Below are 14,383 nucleotides of genomic sequence, written 5' to 3' on the forward strand. Positions count from 1 at the left end.
TCCATGTCAGACACAGTCCCTGCTTTCCTTATTAGGGGACCCACATGAAGCCGGAGTTTCCATAGGCTACGTCTGTGTAGGGGGCCTAGGTCCAGCCCATGGTCTTTGGTAAGTGCCTCCTCAGTCTCCGTAAACCCCGCTGGGCACTGGTTAGCTGACCCTGTTGCTCTTCTTTTGGAACTCCTGTCACCTCCAGGTCCCTCCATCCTTTCTTTCCCCCATGTTTCCACAAGACCCCCTATCCTTCCCCAGTGTTTGGCTGTGGGTCTCAGCATCTGTTTCAAACTGCTGCAGGGTGGAGCCTCTCAGAGGCTTCTGTCTGCAAGCATAGCAGAGGATTGTTAATTGTGTCAAGGGTTTGCTCTCTTCCATGGGCTGGGTCTTGGGTTGGGCCAGGCATGTAATACAGGATAAACGTACTACAATGCCCAAGACCCAGAGAAGATAAGTAACAAGGAAAACCCAAGGGAAGGTGCTTAAATCTCACTCAGAAAGGGAACAGAAGGCCTGTGGAGAGAAGAGAAACTGTGCACCTAAACCTAAGTCCCACTGGGAATTACCTTTTCTTCACACACTGATACTTTCAATTTAAAAAGGAAACCATGGCACGTCTACGATCTTTGTGTTAGGCTTAAAAAGCTCAGCTAATTCTCACAGCCATAGACTATGTAGTTCTAAAGAGGGAGACCCCTGAGAACCCAGAAATCTGAGAGGCCAGGATAGAAGCTAACAGAGTCGTGGGCCTCTCGCCCGGCTCAGCAGAGAACCGAGCTATGCTGACTAGGAGCGAAGAGAGCTGTGAGAGGTCTCTGGCCCGACTCTGCCTGTGTCGTGTGCTGCCTACTTTAGATTGCCTAGCTCTTGCTAAAAGTGCATTTGAGGCAGAAGGGCCTTCTTTGTAGGCTTTTTTTTTTTTCATTAGAAAATGTACTATCACAGAGCCATTTCTATTACTGCCTACCATATTACACTCACTTCGTTGTGTTTGGTGTGTATGGGGCACGAAGAGAAGCGGAGGGAAGGCTGGGGGCAGCCGCTGGGAGGAACAGCGAAGCAAAGGCAGCAGCCTAGAGCCGCAGTCCTCTTGGCAACATCTCCTGTCACTGGGCATGGCTAGCCTGTTACATATAATGCTGCGAACGCTCTTGGGATTAAACACGATATTTTTTTATGATAGAGTACATGTCTCATGGGAATTGGGAACGTGTCAGTGAGGCATCAGCTATGGGAGACCCCTTGCGTTACAGCCGCTGTGTGATATGGATATTTAGAATTAATCATCTCTACTGTCAGTAGCACAGAATGAATTAGAGAGTCACAGAGCTCAAGTGATTCACACTTCTTAATGCCTTCCTCCAAGTCAGGCTCAGCGCACTGAAGAGTTTTCACCATAGGAAGCCAGAGAAATGTCCTCCACCGTGCGTGTGTGTGTGGAGGCTGTGATCACGGTGCCTGCGTGGAGGCTGTGGTCACGGACAGCTTTTTTTCATGCCTTGCTGGCACTTTTATATGTTTGAAGTCTTAGGCAATTTTTGACTTAAAAGTATAATATTTTAGAGCATATCCACAGTTGCCATGGAATAAAAATCCTGATTGTAATGATTTTGTGCTTTGGGAAATAGTTTAAAACTTATAAGCCCCGCATTTTTTTTTTATTATTGATGAAAGGTTTTTATTTGCAAACTGATTATAATAATGTTTATGGCCCATGGATTTTATTTCACTTTTGTATTTATATGGTCATTTGTTAAAATGTTTTTCAAACAGTGGTAAGTGCTATACAACAGATTTGCAGGGAGGGATAACACTCTAGCGAGGGTAACGTTTCTTTACAAGCTCCCAGCACCAGGCCGTTGCTCAAAATCACTTGTAATGTGATTCCCATGATTGTTAAGTTCCAGAATCATAAAGAAAATTTAGGACTCAGTGTCCCGAATGGATTTTTAGTGCATTTGTTTGAGTTGCGTTATGCCTGTGGGTGACATTTGGAAAAGGAAGGAGATAAAAGGAAACATTTGTTTGCCGTGTATTTTTATAGTTTTTGAAAGCAATTGTCAGTGTCCGCTTTGTGCCAGCCCTCTTTGGGCACGAGGGCACGGTTTCACAGGTCAACATAGGTTGGCTTCTGAGGGAGCGCACAGCGTAATGCATGAGACCCGTAGCTGTGAAGCTACAAGATAGAGGAGGCTCTCGGGAATGCTGGGGGCGGGGGGAGGGTGTGCTCTTGAGGGAGAGGCTTGAGCTTCTGAAGAGAACAAAGCTAGTCACGGTGCTCAGGTTCGGAGAAAGGCTATGGCCTAGAGGCTAGGTGACCTCAGACTGATGTTGAGCGAGCAGTGGGTCAGGGTTAACACTCCGTCTCGGCAGGGCAGTGATGTCATCGCGCTGCTGCTAAAGACATACCCCTCTGGCTTTAATGTTGGACTAGTCAGGTTTGCTCTACTTAAACACAACGCTGGAGGCAGCTAAATGTACGTAAAGAGAAGTTTTATTCAGCTTACAGTTTTGTATGTTCCAATCCCCAAACAGGCAGTGCCAATAGCATGGCCTCCCATGAGGCTGTGGTACCATGGTGCAAGCATCTTGCATCTTGAACCAGAGCAGAGAGAAGAGGCCTGTTGATGCTTCCATTGTCCGTTTAAAGGCATGCTTTCAATGACCAAGATCCTCTCTTTCCAAAATTCCACCACCTCCCAGTAGCACCAGCCTAGGGACCAAGTCCTTAATATATTAGACCCAAGGGGGCCATTCCAGTTATACCTAAAGCATAGTAGATACGGAGGAAGACTTGACCGTGGCAGGAAGAAAAGCTAGGAGACCCATTAGGAAGACTCCAAGGTCTTGAAGGGAACCAGTGTTGGTACCAGCGGGTTAAAGAGGCACCAGTGGGGGAGAGAGCTGACACAGCTGAGCAGTATTTGGCCAGGGAGACTGGACGCTGTGGTAGATAGAATATGAAATGGGGGATTCCAGGTGAAGCTCTGGTGTCTGGCGATTTGACACCCACAGACAGAGGCAGCAGAGGCCAGACAGGGTGGAGAGCCCCGTGCTGTGCACGCGTGGGCATGTGGAACTAACATGTTCGGGGGTGGGGTGGGGGGATCATAGCTTTAGAAGGCCACGTGGATGGTTGAGTAATTGAATCTGGGACCGACTGAGAGAAATCCATGTGAGTCCTGAGCCTTATATGGCATCCATATGACGATGACACCGGAAAGCGAGCCATTACTGACATTGGTCAGAAAGACTGTCATGGGAGGAGAGACTTTGAGTCTCGGGAAGTACAGGGGAGGGACACTGGGCGGAGGAGCGCCTAGTACCTCAGGGACTCAGGGAAGACACCTCGTCAAGGCAGTGCTAGTAGTGGGAGGCTGGGAAGTGAAGATGCCCATGGTGGCCGGCCCTCCAGGGAAATCCCAAGCTGGCTGTGAAGAGCAGAAGCAGATTATGTAGGCAGGAGACGGGGGTGGGGGGGGGGTGGGGTGGGGTGCGGGTGGGGGCCGGATGCAGAGTTCAGGTGGGCACTCAGCAAGGAGGAAGGTAGAGGCTGCGGGCAGTGGTGCTGAGGAGGGGCTCGCAGGACAGACATCTGTCCAGTTTGCTAGCTGCGCTGTGACGAGGGTCTGAGCCCCCCTCTGCAGCTCTGTCCAGCTTTGTGATGGTTGCAGCTTTGTCTCTCAGGGAATGTTACATGCCCTCTGGGCCTGAGAGCATTAATTTTTTTTTTTTTAAATTTTACTTGTCCTAACCTGTTGACCTACTAAGGCTTGCAGTCAAGCTGAGAAACTGTGGAACCTTTCACCCTTTTCTACAACATGGTTATTTTTAGTAGTTTCCAGCCATGCTGTCCACATGGATGATCCTAATTGTTGTCCTGTATTACCTGGGCATCTGAGCCCGTATAACCCATCTTTAAAGTCAGCTCTGTTTTATTGCATCCTGGCCATCAACTAGTCCTGCACCTGACAGGTAAATTACTTGAGTGCAGCAGCTAGAGGTACCCTGGAACTATGCAATTCCTTTGCAGAAAGCCCATTCCAACCAGTCTGTCATCCCTCCATGCTGGGTCTGGGCAGACATGCCGAGGACATGTTGGATTCCGTTCCTTAATAGCTAACACTCGGTCCACCCAGCCCTGTGTCCAGGAGCCTGCTCTCCACCCTCAAACCTGAAGCCCCAGCTCATGGCCCAGAGTGGTCAAGGCAGGGAGTGTGCAGAGACTCGTCCTGGTTAAAACGCAGGCATGCTGTCCCACAGGCCACATCTGTAAACAGCTCTCAGAGCTCCTAGAAGCTGATGCTGTGACCCACCCACCCACCCTGTGAAGTGAGGGTGGAATTTAACTGAGCACTTGCTCGAGGAAAACACGATTTATTGGCTCCAAGGGGCACAGAGCTGAGAGGCAGCACCCTCCTCCCCCTGCCCCAGCCCAGGCACCTCTGATTGATAGCTGCACCTTCCTGCTGCAGGGTGTCGGGTGTGGGGTCGGTGGGGCTGGGGCACTCTTGGAAATAGCATAGTAGGGGCTTTGCAAGCCAGTCTCATTTGGCTAAGTTACTGCTTTTGTGAGGCTGTCTGCGTCTTTATATTCTACCGAGGAGATGGTAAATCAGAGTAATTGCTTCATCCCAAGGCACTTTTATACTGTGGAGGAAAAAGGTCCTGTTAAGAAACTCAAATTAACTTCTGCTGGTTAGACTGTATGGAAAGCCTCTTTGAAAGCTGCTTGTCATCCAGCCTGGCAGTTTATTTATCATGGAACAATTCCATTAGCGCCTGACTCTTGTTCTCCTGGCATGGAGGCTCAGGCTTGCTCGGGGGGAAAAAACATTTAACCCTTGGAAATGCAAAGCTGTCTTTTATCTGTCATCTCTCCTCCAATCTCAGAACCCACTGGAGGATATTTGTGGGAGAGGTTTGAAAGTCTTCGTTTCCAGGGACGTAGGAATGGAGTTTGAACTCAGAAAACGGTGGGCGCGAAGCTGGCACAATGGGGTCCCATCCCAGGTCGCAGCAGCAACTCCGCCGTGCCAGTCACACAGCGCTCTTCGAGTGGCATTGTATACTTTCCAAGGAATTCCGTGCACAGAATCCCACCCTGTGAGTGGGATAAGATAGGGATGTGGATTGCAACTCCTGAAGTCTGGAGTCTCCGGGGAACTGGGTGGTCAGTCGATGGTTGCTAATGTGCTTTCACTTGAAGTGAGTATGGAAGGATTTTTGTTGGTGGTGGTGGTGGTGATTTTTTTTTAATTTGATATTTTGTTTTGTTTTGTTTTGTGACTACAGAATTTTTAAAAATTGTATCAATCAAGGAAGGTAAAAGAATGAACCAAAAAAACAGTCACTATTTGAAAATTAACACCCCCTCAGCCTGGCATTTACTAACAAAGGATGCTGGTACCATTTGTCAGAGCTTGTCAGGGGGCTGTCCCCAGGGAGGCAGTGCAGTGGAGTCTAGGAATTCTATGTCTGGTGCCAGACTGCCGGGCTTCTAACTGAAGAGTTGCTACTGGCTGTCCGCGGGATGGGATGGGGCAAGTTAGTTAGCCTTGAAGCCTCTTGTTTTCTTCATTGAGGATAATGGCTCTTGAGACTTTCAAGATTATTAAGTGAAATAATTCATGCGAAGTCTATTGGAAGAGCTGTTGTGTTATTGGAAAATTTAATGCAAGTCAGATGGGTCTGGAAAAATAGCAGAGACCACCCCCAAATTTACTTGGGGTATTTGTGGGTGGCTTGTCTAGGTGTGATGTTACAGTTCTCTCAGAATATGGCATAGAGTGCCTCAGGTGTGTAATGCCCTCAGCTTCATTGCTTTTCCTCAGGAGTGGTTGGAAGAGCTGAGGTTGAGGTCTAGAAATGCTCCCAGAGGATTCCCTCACAACTGAGGATAATAAAATGTAGGTGATCCTTGTGGTTGGAGACAGACAGGGAAAAGGGGTACACTTACAGGCCGGTGACAGGCAGCTTGCGTAAGGCTAGGGAGGGAACAGAGCGAGCACGGAGCTGGAATTGCTTTACTCAAAAAGGAAACTCCAGGACAAGTGAGCAGAGATATAACAGTGCTCCTGGGGGGCTGAAGGGGCTGCTCTGTGCATTCTGGAAGGGCTCTCTCTCCTTAGCAGGCATGTAACTACTGCCACCATCACCTTCATGACTCCCCTCACAAGCTCCCTCACCACTGTCACCATCATTGCCATCTCTAGCTTTGCCACCACCCTCTCACCACATCTTACCATTGTCACTGCTACTACCCTCTCACTGCCACCACTACTACCCCTCACAACCACCACCATCACCACCCCTCAGTACCCCTCACCACCGTCACCCCTCACCACCATCATCACCCCTCACCATCATCACCCCTCACCACCGTCACCCCTCACCACCGTCACCCCTCACCACCATCGTCACCCCTCACCACCATCGTCACCCCTCACCACCATTGTCACCCCTCACCACCGTCACCCCTCACCACCGTCACCCCTCACCACCGTCACCCCTCACCACCATCACCCCTCACCACCATCGTCACCCCTCACCACCGTCACCCCTCACCACCATCACTACCCTGTTACTCCCTCCCTCATCACCACCACCAACCTCAACCACATCATACGCCACCACACCCTGCTCTATCCTAGTTTCATTGATTTGGCTGACAATTCCAAGTTACAGTCTTTCATTGTAGGAAAGCCAACATAGGAGCTCAAGCAGCTAGGCACATCAGACCCATTGTCAATGGCAGAGAGAGAATATGCTCCACCTTGGTTGCTTGCTTATTAGCTTTTTCTACTCCACATAGTCCAGGACCCAGCCCATAAAATGGCACTGCCCGCAGTGGGCTGGGTTGTCCTGTCGACTAACAGCCAAGACACCTCCCCGCATATGCTCACAGGTCAGCCACTATCTAATCCCTCACTAGACCTCTCTTCCCTAGGTTGTGTCAGAACTCACCAGCCCACTCTCCTATTACCATCTTCATCCCTTCAATAGGCTCAGCGCCATCACCTCACTGCCATGTCTACCTTCATCATCAGCCTTACACCACCCCATAAGCACCACCCAGAACCTTGGTGGTTCTGAAGCTTGGAGACTTTTGGTCTTTCTACCGAACTGGAGGTCCATCTCATTTTGTCTCTGAATTACTTCTGTCACCCATTCAATCCCGGCTGTCTTTCTGTTCACAAAGTCTAGGGAACTTGCAAGTAACATTTTGACAGTCTTCCTGTCCTCTCTTCTGAGACAGGATTACTTTATAAATAACACAAGATGGTAGTTAGTTTGACTCATAACAATTTAGAACAATTGTTATAAATTTGGAGTGTTTGGTTAGACTCCGTAAATTGTACAGTGCCTGGTGTTGCCAGTGAGAGTTGCGGGGTTTCTGAGGCATGCCGTACCCTCTCTTTGCCACCCGTTGCTTTTCTTCTCCCTGTCTGTCCTCTTGATGTCCGTGCCCTCATCAGTGTGCTGGCCAGGAACTCAAAGTGTCTGAAGAATGGCCTCCGTGGTAGGCTGCTCAGCCATCTTTGATGGAGAGCGTGAGAAGGGGAGAGATCTCTGTGTTTTCCATCCCCTGTGTTTGGAAAGGGACCAGAGAAACCTGTTCTGAGGGAAGTAGTCACGGCAGGCTAGCAGTGGGCAATCCAGGGGCATGAAATTCTGAAAGCAGAGCTCCAGCTAAGGGAGTCAGGTTGCCTGCCAAGGGAAGGGTCACCTCTGAGCTGTGATCTGTATGTCTGCCACTCAGTGGTTCTCCCACTACCCCCTGCCCCCCGGGCCCAGCTCAGAGCTTATCCACAAGGAGCCCCCTCTCCTTTTGCTCCTCATTCTGAGACAATGTCTCAGCGGTAGGCAGGGTTGGTCATAACCCCCAACTATCTCCTTTGCACCTGGAATTCAGACTTGGTTTTGGACAAGGTCGCGTTTCTGCCTTTTGAAAGGTAGCCTTTTAAATGCATCCCAGACCCAGCACCCCCTGAACGACAGGAAATGGTCAGTCTCATCTCAGCTCTTACCTATTCCCTGCCATGACTTGGAGATGGCATAGGTAAGTTCCCAGGGTCCCCCATGCTGTTGTGGTGGTATTGAGGGGCTGGAACTTTTGGAAAGGTAGGAGTCTCTAGTCTAGGTATTCACTGCATTAGAAAGGGCTTGTTGGGGCTGGAGAGATGGCTCAGAGGTTAAGGGCACCACTTGTTCTTCCCAAGGTCCTGAGTTCAATTTCCAGCAACCACATGGTGGCTCACAACCATCTATAATGAGATCTGGTGCCCTCTTCTGGCATGCAGGGGTATATGCAGGCAAAACAATGTATACATAATAAATATTAGAAAGAAAGAAAGAAAGAAAGAAAGAAAGAAAGAAAGAAAGAAAGAAAGGGCTTGTTATACACCATAGTCAGTTCCCAGAGCGAGCTGCTGCAGAAGTGAGCACGGACAGTGAAACTTTCGACTTTCTCTCTTGTGTGCGCCCCTACGTGATGCCATCTGCTATGCTAAAATGTAACCAGAAGGCCATCGCTGCTGACTAAATAGATGGGACCATCTGACCTTGGGCTTTCAGCCTCCTTTCTTTATAAGATATGCTGCCTCTGGTATTTTGTTATAACAACAGAAGATGATGAATGCTGAACCTACTCTGGAGGCATGCCAGAAGTGAGGATTGTGAAGTTGGCTCCGTGTACTCTTTGCTGACAGGCTCCTCCATGAGGAAAACACAGTTTGTTTGGAATGAGCACTCCAGTGTGGGTGGGCTGCCCATGGTTGAGTCCATCAGGGCAGGAGGCAGTTCTTCCTGGCCGGCTGAGTCGGCTAGTCAAGCACTGGGCTCAGCTGGTGGGGTTGGCTGTACTCATCAGTACCTTTTCTTCCAGGGAGGCCAGAGTGGGAGAGACTGGAGTGGGCTGATGACTGGGCAGCATTTGATGACACTGGTGATGCTATCGGCCCTAGTTGACACTGTTTACGATTTGTAATTTTTTTTTTTTTTGGTCTGTGCTTCAGGTTGCATTGTAATAATTCTTTGTGTGTGTGTGGTGGTAGTGGTGGTGGTTAAAAAAAGATAATTTTTCTGTTTGGGAACTGTAAAAGATTATAACTGCTAACACACTTTTCTTCATTGTTCTTGTTTGTATGGGAAATAGCCTGGCTTTGTTTCATCTGCCCCGTTTGTTTCTGCATTCGCTGTTCGTACCTCCTCGGCTTATGGACATGGCCTTGGTGTGTGGGCAGCTCCTCCTCCCTCAGGACAGATGAAGAAAGTGATTTGGACTTTGCTGTCTCTCTCGCGGGATGTCTCTTTTTAAGCAACAAGATGGTCTAACTCTCATCCCAAATTCCTTGCTTTATTTTGTTTTATTGTTTGAGACATCCTCTGGCCCCCACCGTCCAAGGATTGGGGTTGTAGTCGTGTGTGACCTGGAGCCGGGGAGGCCTTGGTCTTTAGTAATAGTATCAACCACTCCATCTTTGTCTCACCAGCATTGTAAGGCACTTAACGGACATGTGGGTGGATGGCTGTTTGGTTGTTTTCCCTCACAGAAGATGAAGCCACGAGGTTCACAAACTTTGTTGCTTACTTTCATGTCTTTACCTTGAAGAAGCTAAGGATAGGTTAGTTTGGCAAATGATCTTGTTTGGAAGTCTCCTCTTACTTGTGTACCATAACTGCCTTTAGCTTGATCCCTGCAAGAGAGATTAAAATCAAGTAAATGAAGAATAATCAGAAATATTTATTATATTTTTCATTTGATTTACTTAAAAAAAAAATACCCTAAAAATAGGTCTTCCAAAAGGAGTAGATTCAAAAGATGCATTTTTCTGGGATTGTTATGCCTTTGTAATAAATAATAAACAACATTATGGCAGTTGGCTGCCACACTTCTGTGCAAAATAAATAAATGCATTTGGTGATATACATTTGAGGAATATGGTTCTTGTAATTTCTATGGAAATAAGGAAAAACGTAGCAGTTGATAGAGACTTTACCATCTGTTAGCATGGAAGAAACAGCATGGCACTTACCGAGCGTACCAGGTACACCAGCCTGCCAGGAGTGAAGGTTACTACAACCAGTCCCACATCCCCAGGAAGCGGACCCCACTTTCCATCTGGGGGGTGGGGAGCGGTGGACAGACGTGTGCTGTGCTGGGTCCTGCGTTTTTGTGCAGAGGTAGACTGTCATCTATATGAGCAAAGGCACCAAGCATTGGCGGAACGGTGCAGGTAGGGACACACAGGGAGAGGTGAAAGCGGGAAGCCCCTCCTTTCTCTTCCAGTGGCATTTGCTGTGAGCAGGTGATGCCTTAGCTCATAAGGCTGACATAAGACCTGGGGGCTTCAGATCTAGTTAAGGCGGAGTGGGTGGGGTACCTCTGGAAAAGCATCTGTTCGGGGGTGGCCATAGAGATGCCAAAGACAAGGCGTGGGGGAAGCAGAGCCTTTCTTTCCGTGTTTCCTTTCATCTCCTTTAATAACATGAGGCTTCATCTGATGGTGTGGATGTAGCCTTTGTGGTGGCCCCGTGAAAGGATGGCAGGTGCTTTTCTTCTGTCCCAAGGGTGTTCTTGTTTTCTATCTGAAGCCATAGTCTGGTCACACAGGTGGAACCCCACAGGATAATTTTATCTGGCCACAGGCCACATCTTCAAGTGGTTTTGTTTTTGTCTCCTCAGACCCAAAGGAGCTAGGAATGGGGATTTCACTTAAACAAGGACAGCTTCCGCCTCACCTACAGCTTTCCTAAATTCTGACTCAACTTGTTTTCCCAAACCCTGGAAGCACACAGGGCCTGAAATCCACTGACCCGGTTGTGGCATCCATCCCCTTGCCTTGATCCTAAATATCTAAACCATGTGGGAAAATAAACTGAATTTTTTATCTCTGCCCTTAACCTTGACTTTTGTTGTTGTTGTTGTTGTTGTTGCGTTTCCCATTTGGGTTCTGGTATCCTCGCTGAGTTTATCTTAAACCTTTAAGGGAAATGCCAGCCAACCTGTGCATATGAAGATACCAAATGCTGGCCTGTCAGGTTTAAAGCATTTTCTCTTCTTGTGGTATTTGTATTTTTTACAGGGGTGAAGACATCTTAAGCCAGAGGAATGATTCTCTAGTTCTGGAATTTCAGTCATCAGCCAGCAGATGCAGGAGGTATAATTTGGGGTGTGGGGGCCCCCCTCAGAAGCCTGCCTGCTCATTTTGCATAAGGTCATTCCATGCGTCACGTCACCCCAGTCTTGTGTGTGGTTGGCTTGGCCTGGCTGAAGGTGACCTGCATGGCGTGTGTGGAGGTCTGTGACCGAAGGGTGGCACGCTGCGTGCTGAGGGAAGTGCAGCTGCATGCAGTGCAAGGGCTTTTCTTTTCTCCTTCAAATGCCAGCCGACCTTAGTCTAAAAATCAGAGCTTGACAGTGGGCTAGCGCTCTCCCGTTGTTCGAAGCCCACTTCATGCCTCTCTGTCCCCCATCATGTGTCCTCCATCTTGTGGATGTGTAAAGCCCACGGAGTGTTTGCAGAAGCTAGGGGTCCCCAGGACAGTTACCCACCAGCAGCACAGGGAGGTCACAGCCTCTGCTTTGGAGCTGAAGTCTGGTTCTGTGAGTGAGTGTGTAAGGAGTGCCCGTTCTGTCCACTGTTACCTCAGCCATGCTCAGAAACTGGCCATGATGGGAGTGCGGGGAGGATGAGCCTCTTTATTGGTAGATTTTTTTTTTCTTAATGTAAGGACACTGATTCGGCTCCCAAACCTAATAACTCTGGGTAATGTACTAAGGATGAATTAAAATGCTAATGGTCTCCTTGCTCTGTATATTTTAGCATTCCCTAATTTTAAATTTAAATTAAATGCCTTAGGGGCAGGGGCAGCCTTGCCAGAAGCATGTGTAGCATCGCCCTTACAGACAGCGACTTTAAAATATGTCCTGGCCACATGGGCTGAACACGGATGAGGAGTACTTTTTAATTGCTGTGTTGTTTGTGTCCCCTATAGCTACATGACACAAATACTCTTTTAATAAATTATTGTTTTTGTGAAATTCCTTTGACCCCACACTTTCATTCATAACCATATTTTAATAGCATCCCCTGGATTTCGAGGCCCGAGTGTCCCAGTGCTTTCTTTTACTTATTGTCCTGCTCTCTTGTTTTGACCTTAACTGCGACACACTGGGACATTCCTGCCTTATACAGAGATACTGAGAGGCCAAGAGGCTGACTGGCTTTTTTTTTTTTTTTTTTTTGTTCTCCTGGGTCGGGGAGAACTTTAATTAGTAGGTAGGTGTCTTGGCTCCCAGCTCAGCCCCCTGCGCCCCAGACCTAACAGACATGCTAAACAAAAGGATGGCTAGGTCACTGTCACCCTTGGCTTCTGCTGGGGAAATGAGGGCGGTGCCCACAGTAGGGTTGCGGTCTTGACTGATGGGTAGTGCTGTCTGTCAGCACGAGGCCGCTGGTACCAATGCTTTTCCTCTCATCCAACAGGAGAGTCACTTTCTCCTTTCTTTTTCTTTTTTTTTTTTCTTTTTTTTTTTTTGTTTTGTTTTGTTTTTGTTTTTTGAGACAGGGTTTCTCTGTGTAGCTTTGGCTGTCCTGGACTAACTTTGTAGACCAGGCTGGCCTCGAACTCACAGCGATCCACCTGCCTCTGCCTCCCAAGTGCTGGGATTAAAGGCGTGCGCCACCATGCCTGGCTCCGAGAGTCACTTTCTTATCACTAGTTGGATTAGCCCCTTTATTTTCTCCTCATGAAGGGGAATGACGCACTTTATTTTTCCCTTCCCACCTGCAGTCGTTTGGCATCTGGCCGCACCATAGTTGTATTTTGGTGAAGAGATTCTAATTTTCTTCAACCAGAACGCCGACACCCTGATGCCAATGATGTCATCCCTTCTCCGTCCTTTCCCTTTGCCGCTGCGCCCCTTCCTGGTAGCTCATCTTTATGGTTAGGGGGAGTGATGGAGTCAAATCTCTCAGAAGGCAGACTTGATTCGGTCGTCTGATGACTTGACTGATTAACGGAGATCAGGAGAAGGCTCCAAACTGCGAACCCCGCAGCAGCACGCAGCTTTAACAGCTCTTCAGGGACCTAGTTAGTGATAGAATCACTACAGAAACACAGACTTGACACACACAGACACACACACACATACACACAAAAAGACCCAACCAGGAGCGTTCCCATATAACACTCAGGGACAGTGTCATGAGAGCAAATAGGCTCATAATTTCTATTTACACGTTGAGATAATTACCGAGGGCCCGAGCAGGGCGCTCAGTCTCCTGTCAGCGTTGCTTACATAGATGCTGTCTCACATATCAGGCCGAGGAGCCTAATTCTGGTTAGAATTTGTCCTAAGGATTTTCCCTCTGGAAGAACGTGATTATCAGCCCTGGAATTCAGTCGGCCTGCCGAGCCTGGCTTCAGTCTCATCCCTGTTCCCATTGTCACTGCCACTCGTCCGTTAACCACATGTCTGCCTTCAGATGTAAGTGACTCTGGGCCCGGCCTTTTAATCTTTTGGGTTCTTCTCTTCTTCTCTCTCCCCGTGCAGTGTCTATGAGCCAGACAGGAACACGTTACGGAGGAAAGAACGAGAAAGAAGAAGTCAGGAAACGCAGCAGGACGGCGGTGGCTTTAGCTCCAGTTACTCTCTCTTCAGTGAACCCTACAAGGTAGACGGTGTTCAGCTCCTCACCTTCCCTTCCCTGTCAGTGCCCCATGAAGGAGCCCACAAGAAACTCCATTTCGGTTTTGGTCGATTTAGCCTGGGAAGATAACCTTGCTACTGTGGCATCGTGTGCAGTGGGGTCTAGCTCGCTCGTGCGCCTCTGTGCGTCCTTCACTCCACCAGTGAGTTGTGACACTGAGACCCCGTTGCTATGAAGTTTAGCGATAATTCAGGCGTCATTGCTTTGGTTCCAGAATTAATGGCATCTGGAATGTTCTCTGAGCTCTCAAACATTATTCGCAAGAGCTTAGATTATCTGTTTGATATGTGTGCATCAGGCACAGATGAATCAAGGCACCTGTTAGGGCTAATGAAATTGGGGCTGCCGCCTGGCTCAGTGGGTGAGGGTGCCAGCTACCAAGCCCAAAGACCTCAGTTTGATTCCTAGGAGTCAAATGGTGGAACGAGAAAGGCAAGTCTTTCAAGTTGTCTCCCCTCCTTTGCCCTTTTCCTCCCTCTCCCCCTCTCTCTTTATACACATACACCACACACACACACACACATACACCACACACACACACACACACACACACACACACACACACACGCGCACACACACACACACACACACACATACACCACACACATACAACACACACACACACACACACACACACACACACACACAAAATGTTCTTTTTAAAAACAAGT

The 14,383-nt window shown here is 48.5% G+C and overlaps 1 protein-coding gene across 7 annotated transcripts in view; it reads left to right on the forward strand.

Moving 5' to 3' along the window:
- AFF3 (ALF transcription elongation factor 3) overlaps positions 1-14,383 on the forward strand; it is a 476,201-nt gene that overhangs the window by 79,031 nt on the left and 382,787 nt on the right. For 5 of the 7 annotated variants that reach the window (XM_084754113.1, XM_084754109.1, XM_084754108.1 and 2 more), the window contains exons 2-3: positions 11,082-11,156; positions 13,556-13,676. In XM_084754113.1, coding sequence (XP_084610239.1) covers positions 11,082-11,156; positions 13,556-13,676 — 196 coding nt within the window. The remainder of the gene's footprint in view (positions 1-11,081; positions 11,157-13,555; positions 13,677-14,383) is intronic. The other 2 variants (XM_084754110.1, XM_084754111.1) reach the window with 1 other exon arrangement.

Source organism: Acomys minous (genome assembly GCF_964271855.1).
Source record: "Acomys minous genome assembly, chromosome: 13".
NCBI lineage: Eukaryota > Metazoa > Chordata > Mammalia > Rodentia > Muridae > Acomys > Acomys minous.